Below are 12201 nucleotides of genomic sequence, written 5' to 3'. Positions count from 1 at the left end.
GATCTTCTATCCAGACCATTAAAACTTTCTCCATATCAACAATAATGCTGGAGAAACTCTAGAAGAATACAAAAACAACTAATAGAAGTAGTTACCTGAGAATTGGGGTAGGGGTAAGAGTTGGGAGAAATGGGATGTTTATAGATAAGAGTAGGAGTATACTTTCTGCTGTCTTTTAATATATTTTAAAATTGTTGAACAACATGGATCTTTTAAAACTATTGAGGAAGAATAGATTTCAAACACATTAAAGATATTTAAAATTAAAATTGTATTTTTTAGATGATCTCCAGGTTATTGACTGGGAGATTGACAGTGACAGGGAAGATACATGTGATGAATTTGAAGACCGTGAGAGTGTGGTGGAAATATCTGACCGTGCTTCTTGTACAAGCAGTCGTTCTTTGACACCGCCAGAGACGCTACCTGAACTTCCTAAGGTAAGAACGAATTGTTTCCAACTTTCCATTCTGTTTATGGCATTTGTTAGTCACAGCCTTTGGTGTTTTGTTTGCAACTCCTTCCTCAGGGACTACCACTTTTGACTCTTTGTGGATTCTTTTGTTCTTACCTCCTTTTCTCTAAATAACATGCTTGTAATGTGCTGCTTTTTTTAATATTTATTTTATTTTTGGCTGCGTTGGGTCTTATTTGCGGCATGCGAGATCTTTTGTTGTGGCGCACCGGCTTCTCTCTAGTTGTGGCGTGCGGTCTCCAGAGTTCATGGGCTCTGTAGTTGTGGCGTGTGGGCTCCAGAGTGCATGGGCTCTGTGGTTGTGGCGCGCGGGCTCACTAGTTGCAGCTCGCGGGCTTTAGTTGCCCTGCGGCGTATGGGATCCTAGTTCCCTGACCAGGGATCAAACCCGTGTCCCCTGCATTGGAAGGCGGATTGTTAACCATTGGACCACCAGGGAAGTCCCTGTAATGTGCTTTTAAACATGGATAAATACTGAGTACTTTTCTCCTCACCCGCTCTCACCTCTGCTACACATGGGACTTTCCCATCCCTCTGTTCCCCCAGGACCGATGTCTCATGGCCTGGTTACATTAGATTCAGCATTATGCAATTCTGAATAATAATATTCATAACAAGACAACTGTTAATTGTGATTTTCCTTCCCAACTTTTCGCTTTTGTTGGAGTTAATCATTTGGGTTTTTGTTTGCCTAGTTTTACTTATCATGAATAAAACTCTTAATTTTACTTATCATGAATAAAACTCTAATTTTTCACCATTGTTCAGTTCTCCCATTAAGATTTTCAGGCATAGCAGGCATTCTATTAGTTCTTTAAAAAAAGTTTAAAAAATATTTCATTGAAGTGTGGTTGATTTACAATGTTGTGTTAATTTCTGCTGTATAGCAAAGTGATTCAGTTATATGTATTCTTTTTCATGTTCTTTTCCATTATGGTTTATCACAAGATATTGAGTAGAGTTCCCTGTGCTCTACAGTAGGACCTTGTTGTTTATCCATCCTATATGTAATAGTTAGCACCTGCTAATCCCAAACTCCCAATCCTTCCCTCCCCGACCCCTCTTCCTTGGCAACCACAGGTCTGTCCTCTATGTTTGTGAGTCTGTTTCTGTTTTGTAGATATGTTCATTTGTGTCATAGTTTGGATTCCGCCTATAAGTGATATCATACGGTATTTGTCTTTGTCTGACTTACTTCACTTAGCATGATAATTTCTATGTCCATCCATGTAGCTGCAAATGGCATTATTTCATTCTTCCTTATGGCTGAGTAGTATTCCATTGTAATTATATACCACATCTTCTTTATCCATTCAGCATTCTATTCGTTTTGCTTTTATGGAGAACTGTTTCCCACAACCTCCTAGCTGCTCTGATTTCAGCTGAGAGTCCTCTGTGCTTTGTGAATGTAGCCACCCTTGAGTCACCCTTCACCATCTTTTTGGGGAATTCCCTTCACCTCGCTCCTGCATGGAGCAACTTTATCCTGGACTCTTCTTTCTTGGTTGTTACTCTCATTTTGATTGAGCACATCTTCCAGTAGCTTCCAAGAAAGGATTTATGGAAGATAATTTTTTGAGCCTCGTCATGTCAGAAGATGCATTCATCACACTTTAATGTGTGATTGAAAGTTTATATAGAATTTTAGGTTGGAAATTATTTTTCTTTAGAATTTTGAAGGCATTGCTTCATTGTCTTCTAGTTCCAGAGTTGCTATCAAGAAGCCTGAAGCTCTTCTCATTCTTGATCTTTTAAGTTTTTCTTATTCCTTGTTTTAAACTGTTTGATTGTGATATGCCTAGGTGTGGTTTTCTGCTTAGAGTTTGTCAGGCTTCTTGGATCTGTGGTTTGTCTGGAATCCCCAAGCTCACTTCTGGGTTCAGTGATTTGCTAGGAAGACACTCAGAACTTAGCATACAGTCATACTCACAGCTATGATTTATTACAGTGAAAAGAAACAAAAGTAAAATCAGCACTCTTCCAAGAGTCTTTTTCCAGTGGAGTCATACAGGGGATGCTTAACTGCTCCAGCAGTGAGTTTTGACAGTATATGTGCAGTGTTGTCTGCCATGGGTGCTCATTGGTGACTCAGTGCCAAGGGTTTTTATCAGGGGAGCTCTCTGCCTAACATGTGCCAGAATTTCAGATTTCAGGATGGAAAACAGGTATTCAACATAAGCCATATTGTTTGCACAGTTTAGGCACAGGGAGATGCTCTTATCATTTAGGGAATGGTGGGAATCATCCTGAAATCTAAGTTCCCAGAGGTAGGCAAGGACCAACATTGCAAGCAGGGCTTTCTAGGGATACCTGTCTCAGGTCTGCTAAGTTAACTCTCCTGTTCACATGGGCTCAAAGGTTTCATCACATTTGGAGAGTTTTTTGCCTTTATTCAACACTTTTTTTTCTGACTCCCTTTTCCTTTCCTTCTGTGACTCCAATTATATGTATATTAATTAGGCTCCTTGATGTCGTGTCATGTATTATCGACGCTGTGCTCATTTTTCCCCCTCTCTGTTTCATTTTGAGTGGTTTCTATTGCTATATCGTCAAGTTTGATAATCTTTTCTTCCTGTAGTGTCTAATCTGCTGTTAATACTATCCAGTGTATTTGTCATCTCTAAAAGTTTGATGTCATTTTATCGTGTCCATGTCTCTCCTTAACACGATCATACATTTGTCTGTGTTTTGAACATAAAGAGTATAATAGTTGTTTTAACGGCTTTTTCTGTAAATCTGTCATCTGTGTAATTTCTGTGTCTGTTTCTATTGATTGGTATTTCTTTTCATTATGGGTTGTATTTTTCTGCTTCTTTACATGCCCGGAAATTTTTGAGTAGATACCAAATATTTTGAATTCTATGTTGTTGGGTGCTGGATTTTTAAAAAAATTATTTTAATTTTGGCTTTGTTCTGTGGTGCAGTTACCTGGAAACAGTTTCATCCTTTTAGGTGTTGCTTTATGATTTATTAGGTGGGTCTGGGGAAGTACACAGTCTTATATTCCACTACTGAAGCAAGACCTTCCTGAGGTCTGTGCAATTCTCTGAATTATGGGTTTTTTCCAGTCAGGTTAGCAGTTACTGTTTCCTGACCCTGTGTGAGCAGTGGGCACTGTTTTTCACTACTCCCACACGGTTCTTTCGCTGGTCTGGTGTAGTTTCTTTATATGCACATGCTGATCACTATACCCTGCTGTGTACTTGAGGGGGATGATTGGGGTTCTCTGTGCAACTCTGGCTTTTCTGGTGCTCTGTGCTGTGAACTCTAGCTGCTTTTGTCTACATGGACTCTCAGCTCTGTCTCTTCAACTCAGGGAGCTCACCAGGTTCCACCTCAGTTCTCCCTCCCTACGGTGTGGTTTGGAAATTCTCTCAAGAAAGTAAGCTGGGGCAATTATAGAGCTCAATTCGTTGTTTCCCAGCTTTCAGGCGTTAGTGTTCTTCTTGCCTCATGCCCCATGTCTTGAAAACCATTGTTTCAAGTATTTCGTCTCGTTTCTTTTCTTTTCCTTTTGGTTGTTTCAGGCAGGAGGATAAATCCATTCACTGTTGTTCCATCATGGCCATCAACCCGATCTTCCCAGGCAGTCCAGCACATGAAAAGATGCTCATCATCATTAGTCATTAGGGACATGCAAATCAAAACCATAATGAGATATTACTACATACCCATTAGTATGGCTGTTACCCATAAATGGGAAAAAAAAATGTTGAGGATGTGGAGAAACTGGAACCCTTGTGCATTACTGGTGGGAATGTAAAGTGACGCAGCCACTGTGGAAAACAGTTTGGTGGTTTCTCAAAAGTTAAAAATAGAATTACCATATGACCTAGTAATTTTGCTTCTGGACATATACCCAAAACAATTGAAAGCAGGGACTCAGACACTTGTACATTGATGTTCATAGCAGCATTATTCACAATGGCCAAATGGTGGAAACAACCCAGATATCCATCAACAGATGAACGAATAAACAAAATGTGTGTGTATGTATATTGTCTACTAAAAAAATATTCACAGCATAGAAGTTGAGAGTTACGTTTTATTCGGCGGGAATTTTTAGGACCTCAAGCCCGGGAGGCAGCATCTCAAGTAACCCTGAGAGAACTGCTCCGAGGAGGCGAGGGGTGGGGAGCCTGGTTATATAGGAGTTTTGCAACCAAAGGCAGGTAGTTAGAATGTCAAAAGATTATTTTTAATTAAAGGAAACTAAGTATCTCAAGTTAAGGAATTTAACACTTTTCTATGTATGGGAAGATGAAAGAGTCTGGGCACACTGAAATCGTTCCTTTGATATATACCTCAGCTGTCTGGGGCCAGTATCCTGTGTTTTCATATCCTGAGTTCCCTCAGGGCTCACCACCTCACCGTAGGCTGGTGGCTGCAATCACTGATGACTGTGACATCCTTTGTTTACTGATACACAGTCAGTATTCCATTTCTCAACATGTATGTATGTATATGTGTATTTTTGTATATATATCTACATATATGTATATGTACGTTAGTGAACCAAACTTGGGTCTACTTGCCCGCGCGTAGTAAAGCCAATCTATTGACACTGGCTTGTGGTGAGGGAAAGTACAGTGTTTATTGCATGGCGCCCCAACATGGGGCTGAGCAAGGAGAACAGGTGGCTCATGCTCAAAAGACCCAGACTCCCCAAAGGCTTTCAGGGAAAAGTTTTTAAAGACAGGGTGAGCGAGAGGGTTGCAGGGTGCCTGATCAGCTTGTGGACATTTTTCTGATTGGTTGGCGGTGAAGTAATCAGGAGTCACCATCATCAACCTTCTGCTTCCGTTCAGTCTGGGGCCTGTGTGCTTGTGGTCAGCGTGCAGCTCACTTATTCCAGCTGGTGGGGGTTTCAGTGTCGGCAGAACAGCTCAAGGACATGGCTCAGCATGTTATCTATAGCTGTTGCGGAAGAACTAAAGGCCCTTCACTTTGTTTAATGGCTAAACTACTATTATTTTATCTTGCTTGACTGTTTTGCTTTGTTTCTCCATTATCTCACTTCTCGAATTAAATTTGTTCTTTGGAACTTGGGGAAGTCCTAGGAGGCTAAAGCTTTTCTACGAACAAGAGGCAGGGTACTCAGCAGGGTCCTGCTCTGTTTCACGTACAGCAGGCTATTATTCAGCATTCAAAAGGAATGATATTCTGATACATGGTACAATGTGGATGAAACTTGAAAACATTAAGCTATGTAAATTTTTTTCTTGGCTTGTTTTAGGGGAAATATTCTGTCACTTAAGGATATACTTATCCTTTGAAAGCTGCTGTAAATAACCACTTCTGTTTGAAGGACTGTAATGCTGCATGGTAGAGATGCCGGGTGGTAGACTGAGTTTACTAACTCAGCAAACTCTTGCCTACAGGTTTTGTAGTGCTTGCAATTCAAGTTTATACCTTGTTAAAATTACAAATTACATTATGACACAGACTTGTCAGGGTTGCTCTTGAATAACAGAGTTGAGTTATAAGAAGTGAGTGGCAAGCCTCCATAGTTCTCCAAAAAGTAAACAGTGTGTCTCTGGGTGGTAGGGTTATTGGAGAAGTGTATTTTCTTTTTTGCTATATTTATTTCATAATTAAAAAAAACAAAAACACAGCAGTCATTGGCTTTTCCCTCAAGGAAGACAGAGAATCAAAGCACGTATAGTGAACATACACTGGGCCTTACATTGTACTAATTGCTTTATGTAAGTCTATTAGTCCCTTTGAGCTGCTGTAGCAAAAATACTATAGACTGGGTGGCTTAAGCAACAGAAGTTTATTTCTGACAGTTTTGGAGGCTGGGAAGTTCCACCGTCTAGGAGCCAGCAGATACGGTTTCTGTTGAGGATCCATTTCCTGGTTCATAGCTGTCTTCTCACTGTGTCCTCAAATGATGGAGTGGGTGAGGGGTCTCCCTGGGGCCTTTTAATAAGGGCATTAATCCCATTCAAGAGGGCTACACCTAAAGGCTTCACTTCCAGATACCATCACATTGGGGATTAGGTTTCAACATGCAGTATATAGCAGTACATTTTCCATTTGAGCCTTAAAACAATCTTGTGAAGTCAGTGCTGTTATGCCCAATTTTCAGACAGGAAACTGTGTTAGAAAATTATGTGACTGTGACCAAGTTATGTAGTAAACAAGGCAGCTGTGAAACCTTGCACCAAAAGTATTCAGGTGTTGTTTGAATGCCTCAGAATCTACATAGATTGCTTTCTTATATTGGAAGAAGCTTGCACATGGGCAGAACTTTGAAAGATATGGTCATAGAAAAGAGAAGACCTTGGCTTACTTTGTATTTAAAAATTCAAGACTTCTCTCTGTAGTTTCTCATTAAGTACACTTGTCTTTATTAATAGTCATGTATGTTAAAAATATAACATACTACGTTGTCATTGAAAAGTGACTCAAAAAATGGATTTCTCCAAGCAGGCATTGGGAGGCATTCCTATAATGTGGGAATTGTGGTTTGCCTAATCATAGCAGTGTTCTCTATGACCTTAACTCCTGCCTCCTTTTCTTCCTTTCTTTCCTCATACAGGAACAAAGATTCAATTATTTTCCTTATTTTCTTCAAGCTTCTAACTGTTAAATCTTTTTCTAATGCCCTTGCTGTCCTGAATTCCATGGGGGTTTCCAGCTGCCTCATGACATCTTTGTGTGGGTGTCCTAAAGTTACTGCAAGTCTAAGAATCCGAAGTCCTGTCCCTCTTCCTTCTAACCCAGGCTCATCCTCTTCATGTGTTTTTGGCCCTAGTTCATCGCTTTTCTTTTTCACTGCCTGAATCTGTTCATTATCAGGTCATGCGGATTTGGCCTCAAAACCACAGCATCCCCACCACTTCTGCCCTAAATTGCGCCCTTTCACCTTTGTCCGTTCTGTTTCAGTTGCTTCATAACTGATTTCTTAGCTTATATCTTTTTGTTAGATTCATCTTAATAAACATTATAACCTTATCATTCACTTATTGAAAGACTTTTCAATGGTACCCCATTGCCTGAAAGTCAAGGTCCATGTAACTTTACCTTTACAGTTCAGCCTCAGGCCCTTAAAATGAATGAGGTGGAGTATATACTATATGATTGTCTTTATATAAAATTCTAAAAGGTGTAGATGATTCTGTAGTGAGAAAGCAGGTCAGTGGTTTATTGGGAATGAGGGTGGAGGAGACGGATGGATTACAGTGGGACATGAGGAAAGTTCTGGGGGTGATGGAAATGTTTATCTTGATTATGGTAATAGTTTCATAGGAGTGTACATATGTGAAAACTGGTCAAATTGAATAAATATGTGTAGTTTAGTGTGCTTAAGTTATATACTTCAATAAAATTGATAAAACATTTTGTAAAGTATAAGAAAGATGTAGGTCTATGTGCTTATGAAATAATATTCAAAATACTTTGTTAAATGACAAAAACAGGATATAGAATACTTGTGTAGAAAAATGGAAAGAATGTATGTTTATATGGACGATCTCTGGATTGAGGAAACTTTTTTCTTGTATGCTATTTTGAATTTTGAACCATGTACATATATTGCTTGCATTAAAAAAAATTTTAAAGGACAGTTTACACTTCTATCCAGAATATAGTGAGAACTTCTACAGAACAGTAAAGAAAAGATAAATAGCCCAATTGAAAATCAGGTGAAGGATAGGAAAGGGAAACCTGAATGACTAATGAGCATGTGAAAAGATGCTCAGTGTCACTAGTTGTATGAGAAGGGCAAATTAAAAATGAGATACTGCATTTTCATCAGATTGCCAAAAAAAAAAAAGTCTGACAGTGCCTAATGTCAGGAGTGTGGAACAATAGGAATAGTTGCTGTTGGAATGTAAATTGGTACAGCCATTTTGTAATTTGGTAAATTCTAGTAAAGCTGAAGATGTTCATATTTTATCACCCCACAATTTTGTCTTAGATAAATATCCTTGATTTTTTTCAAAATGTGGCTTATGACCCATCAGTGGATGCTGTAATTGATTCAATGACTTAAAAATATAGTGGAATAAAACAGACTACATTAGAATGTATGACAGTAAGAGTATTTTTTGTGAAACTTTAGGTTCAGATTTATTAGTATACATGTGTTGGATCACAATATGAATGTACGTTTTACTGTGGTTCTTGACCAAAAAGTTTGAAAGCCACTGTTCAGAGAAATTTTCACATATGCCCAAAGAAAATATGTACAAGAATATATGTTCAAGGACATTTATTTTAGTATTGTTTATAAGAGAAAGAAACGTAGGACAGTAACCTAATTTTCTGTGAACATATGCAAATTGTGGTACATGTGTATAGTGGAGAGCTGTAGCTACCATCATGGTTAATGCTGAGGAAGTTAGCCAGCTTGACGAAGGCTCTGTGTAGTTTGATGCTACGTTACATGAAGTTTACAAACATGCAGAACTGTAGTACATACTGATAACGGGACAACCTTGGAGAAGAAGGAGGTTTTCACTAGACCCATTTTTCAAGCCCTAAGGTAATGTCACTTGGCACCATCCTTCCCTGCAGTGCAGCTATGGAAATGGGCTTGTACTGTATTGTGTGTGTACTGGGACCATGCTTCCCATGGGCTGGTCCCAGCCATTGACTGAGCATGCCAGGGTTGTGGCGCAGTCACACAGAGCCGCCCGAGGGATGACTTTGAATTGACGACGGCGTCAGCCAAGCTAAGATCTCCTGGAGCTGCGCTGCGGTCAGAGACTCTTCTACCCTGTCCTCTTTCCCTCTCCTCCTCCTTGCATAGTTGTCAGGCCTGCACTGTGGTCTTAAAGTTCTCCTCGACTCCAGCTTTCTCCCCTTGATCCTTCACAGGTGTTTCCCCCAGTAAATCTCTTCTGTAGCTGTTGCTGTCTTGGCATCTACCTTTCAGGAGACTTTAACTCATATATCTGCATACCCTCCACCCAGTATCTTGCAGTCACATCAGCAGTTATTGCCTAATACTTCCCTATACTAATACCTAAAGCCATTCTCTTCTGTTCATTCAGTATTTCAAGGAGGTTGAAAGAAGTAAAATGTGATGTGCAGTTTTTGTAGACTTGCCTCTACTTAACGTTTGTCTTTGAATTTCCGTAGCAGCATGCTCTGAGAACATCTGGTGGTGAAGTGGGCCAGTGAGCCTGGGAAGGGATGGCAGCCAATTAAGGCATCAATATCAACAAGTTACCATTGTGGGTAGCTTAGTACTGCTGGAAACCTCTGGAAACATCAGAATTATCCCACCAGAGGGGCAGGGAAGCTGGGGTATTTATGCACAGATGCCTTCATTCCTTGGCTGAGGGCTGCTCCATCCATGGTGGAGTTGGGGGATAGGAGTTTTTCCTAGTTTTTACAGACTACTGAACAGGTGAAAAAAATGGGTTCCAGCAGCCAGATGAAGCCCTGATGCAAAGAAGTGGGGATGTTGGAAGTTAGAAATAGGGCCAGCATCACTGAAGACATAGGGGAGGAGTTGGGCATTGGCAGGGTCAGCTACAGTGTTAAAATGAGCCATGCACATTGACTAACATGGAGGGGGAAGACATACCATAATTAGGAATTTTATAACTATTACTTAGCTCTTCAGAAACAAAACCTCCCTTAAATAACTCAGGAGGCTATTACTTTTGCCTCTCTTGCATGCTTGTAGAAATGGAATATATGGGGTGGGGGGGAGGATACTTACCCTACAGAAGAACTGTATTTTAACTGAGTGGGAAGCCTTGATGGTAACTCAGGTCTATCTTGAATCCCTTGCCCTGGGCAGAGTGAGGGATGTTTTTGAACTAGGAAACATATGCCTGTAAGCTTGATTCCACCAGTTCTCTGGAATAGAGTTATACTAGTCCTGTGTAAAGGCGACTGAACTCATAACAACAGCAGCAGCTAATATTGTGAGTGCTTCTGATGTGGGGCTCTCCTCTAAGTGCTTTGCTATATACATTAGCTTATTTAAATCTCACAGTAACTCTGTGAGGTGGGAGCTATTATCATTCCTGTTTTCCAGATGAGGATTCTAAAGCACGGAGAGATTAAGTAATTTTCCTGTGGTTATAAGTGACTGAACCTAGATTCTAACTCAGGCACTCTGGCTTCAGAGCTGTGGTCCTGACATTGTTACCGTGTCAATTATAGTAGTAGCAATGATAACATTAATAACAGTACAATAACCCTGAGTTATTACTATATGCCAGGCACTTTGGTAAGTGCTGATCATGTTGTGTAGATGTTGTTATTAGCCCCATTTTACAGATGAGGGAATCGAGGCATAGCCAGTAAATAGCAGAATGAGGTTCCAACTAATGTAGTCTGATCCCAAATTCTCTTAATTACTTATGTTGTTTTTCTTGCAATATAGCATACTTACATAACTTGGAAGAAAAACATGATGAAAATCAAAGACCGTAACTTCTGTTTGTAATGTTACCCTTTAGGACATTTGACAAATGTGATTGATTACTGGTGTCACTTCCTATTGTTCAGTATTGCTGTCTGGGTTTTCAATTTATTTTATGTGTCTTCCAAGAACCATTCCTATAGAGGGCAGCAGAGATGCAGCAGTGGCTTTTCTATGTAATGCACATTTTTCAGGAAGTGTGAAGAAAATTGGATTTAGGTGAGCTTTGTTATGTAATTCTCTTGTACTTTATGTAGTGAGTCCTATGCAAATACAGGCTTTCAGACTTCATAAATATCAGATAACCCGAGTGAGGTTTGGGTTTTTGTTGAAGATGCGCAATAGAAGCTGGGTGGCTCAAACAAGATCTGAATGAAAGCTGTAGTTTTAAGAGAAAGCAAATTTGATTTTCAAATTTGAAATATGGATTCATTGTTATAAAACAGATGTTTTCTTTGCACTCTTAACAGTAGGGGCAGAACAGATGATTCAGTATCTCACAGAATATGGAATATGGAAAAGTTTTAACAAAATTAGAATAAGCAAAATTTTATATTCTTACATGGGAGGATATTTAGAAAGTGATCTGGCAAACTTCAAAAATATTTCTAAATTTAATGAGCGTATTTGTAATTCTTTATTTTTTATTTGTTTATATTTGTATGAAAGTTTGAAAGTAATACATTTAATTTCACTTTTAATCAGTTTTAATGATGAATTAGAATAAAGTGATATGACTAAATATGTACTAATTGTTAATGTCTGAGAACTGTCCAATGTGTACAACATGTATAGAGTTGAAAGAATTTAATTAATCAAGATCAAAAGCACACATTTTAGAAACCCTCTCTAAAATATAATTATGTTTGTATAAAAATGACAATTTAGTGCTTATAAAGGGAAATATATGGAGTTTTTAGTCATGATTTTGTTTGATTATATTTTAAAGATTTCACTGTAGAAACATTACACTTAAGAAACAAATTCATACTCTGGTGTGTTCTTGTGGTAAAAAAAAGGAGGACTCTTAGGAGTTGTATTGAGGAGCAGGTATCTTTTTTTGTTGTTATTTAATATTACAATTTTGTGTGCATGTATCTATGATCTATCTGTTCATGATCTGATAACATGATAGCATATTTTGGCTTTTATTCTCTTTAAGAAAGTGAGTATGTGCCAATATCATTTGTAGCATCTGTTTCAGAACTTAACATCCTTATTTTTCCACATCTCCTTTCTTAATTGGCTAAACTTTAGCTTATGACATACCAGGACAGGGACTTCGTCATTTTTTTTTTTTTTTTTACTATAAATCTTCCTCCTCTTTCACTGTCAC

General features: G+C 38.9%; 1 protein-coding gene across 4 annotated transcripts in view; it reads left to right on the top strand.

Moving 5' to 3' along the window:
* SPIDR (scaffold protein involved in DNA repair) overlaps positions 1–12201 on the top strand; it is a 358224-nt gene that overhangs the window by 51213 nt on the left and 294810 nt on the right. For all 4 annotated transcript variants that reach the window (XM_082364143.1, XM_082364146.1, XM_082364144.1 and 1 more), the window contains exon 5: positions 283–440. In XM_082364143.1, the coding sequence (XP_082220269.1) occupies positions 283–440 (158 nt within the window). The remainder of the gene's footprint in view (positions 1–282; positions 441–12201) is intronic.

Source organism: Balaenoptera borealis, assembly GCF_965194805.1.
Source record: "Balaenoptera borealis genome assembly, chromosome: 17".
Classification (NCBI taxonomy): Eukaryota; Metazoa; Chordata; class Mammalia; order Artiodactyla; family Balaenopteridae; genus Balaenoptera; species Balaenoptera borealis.
Note: the sequence above shows the minus strand (reverse complement) of the source record. Positions and strands in the feature narration are given on the sequence as shown.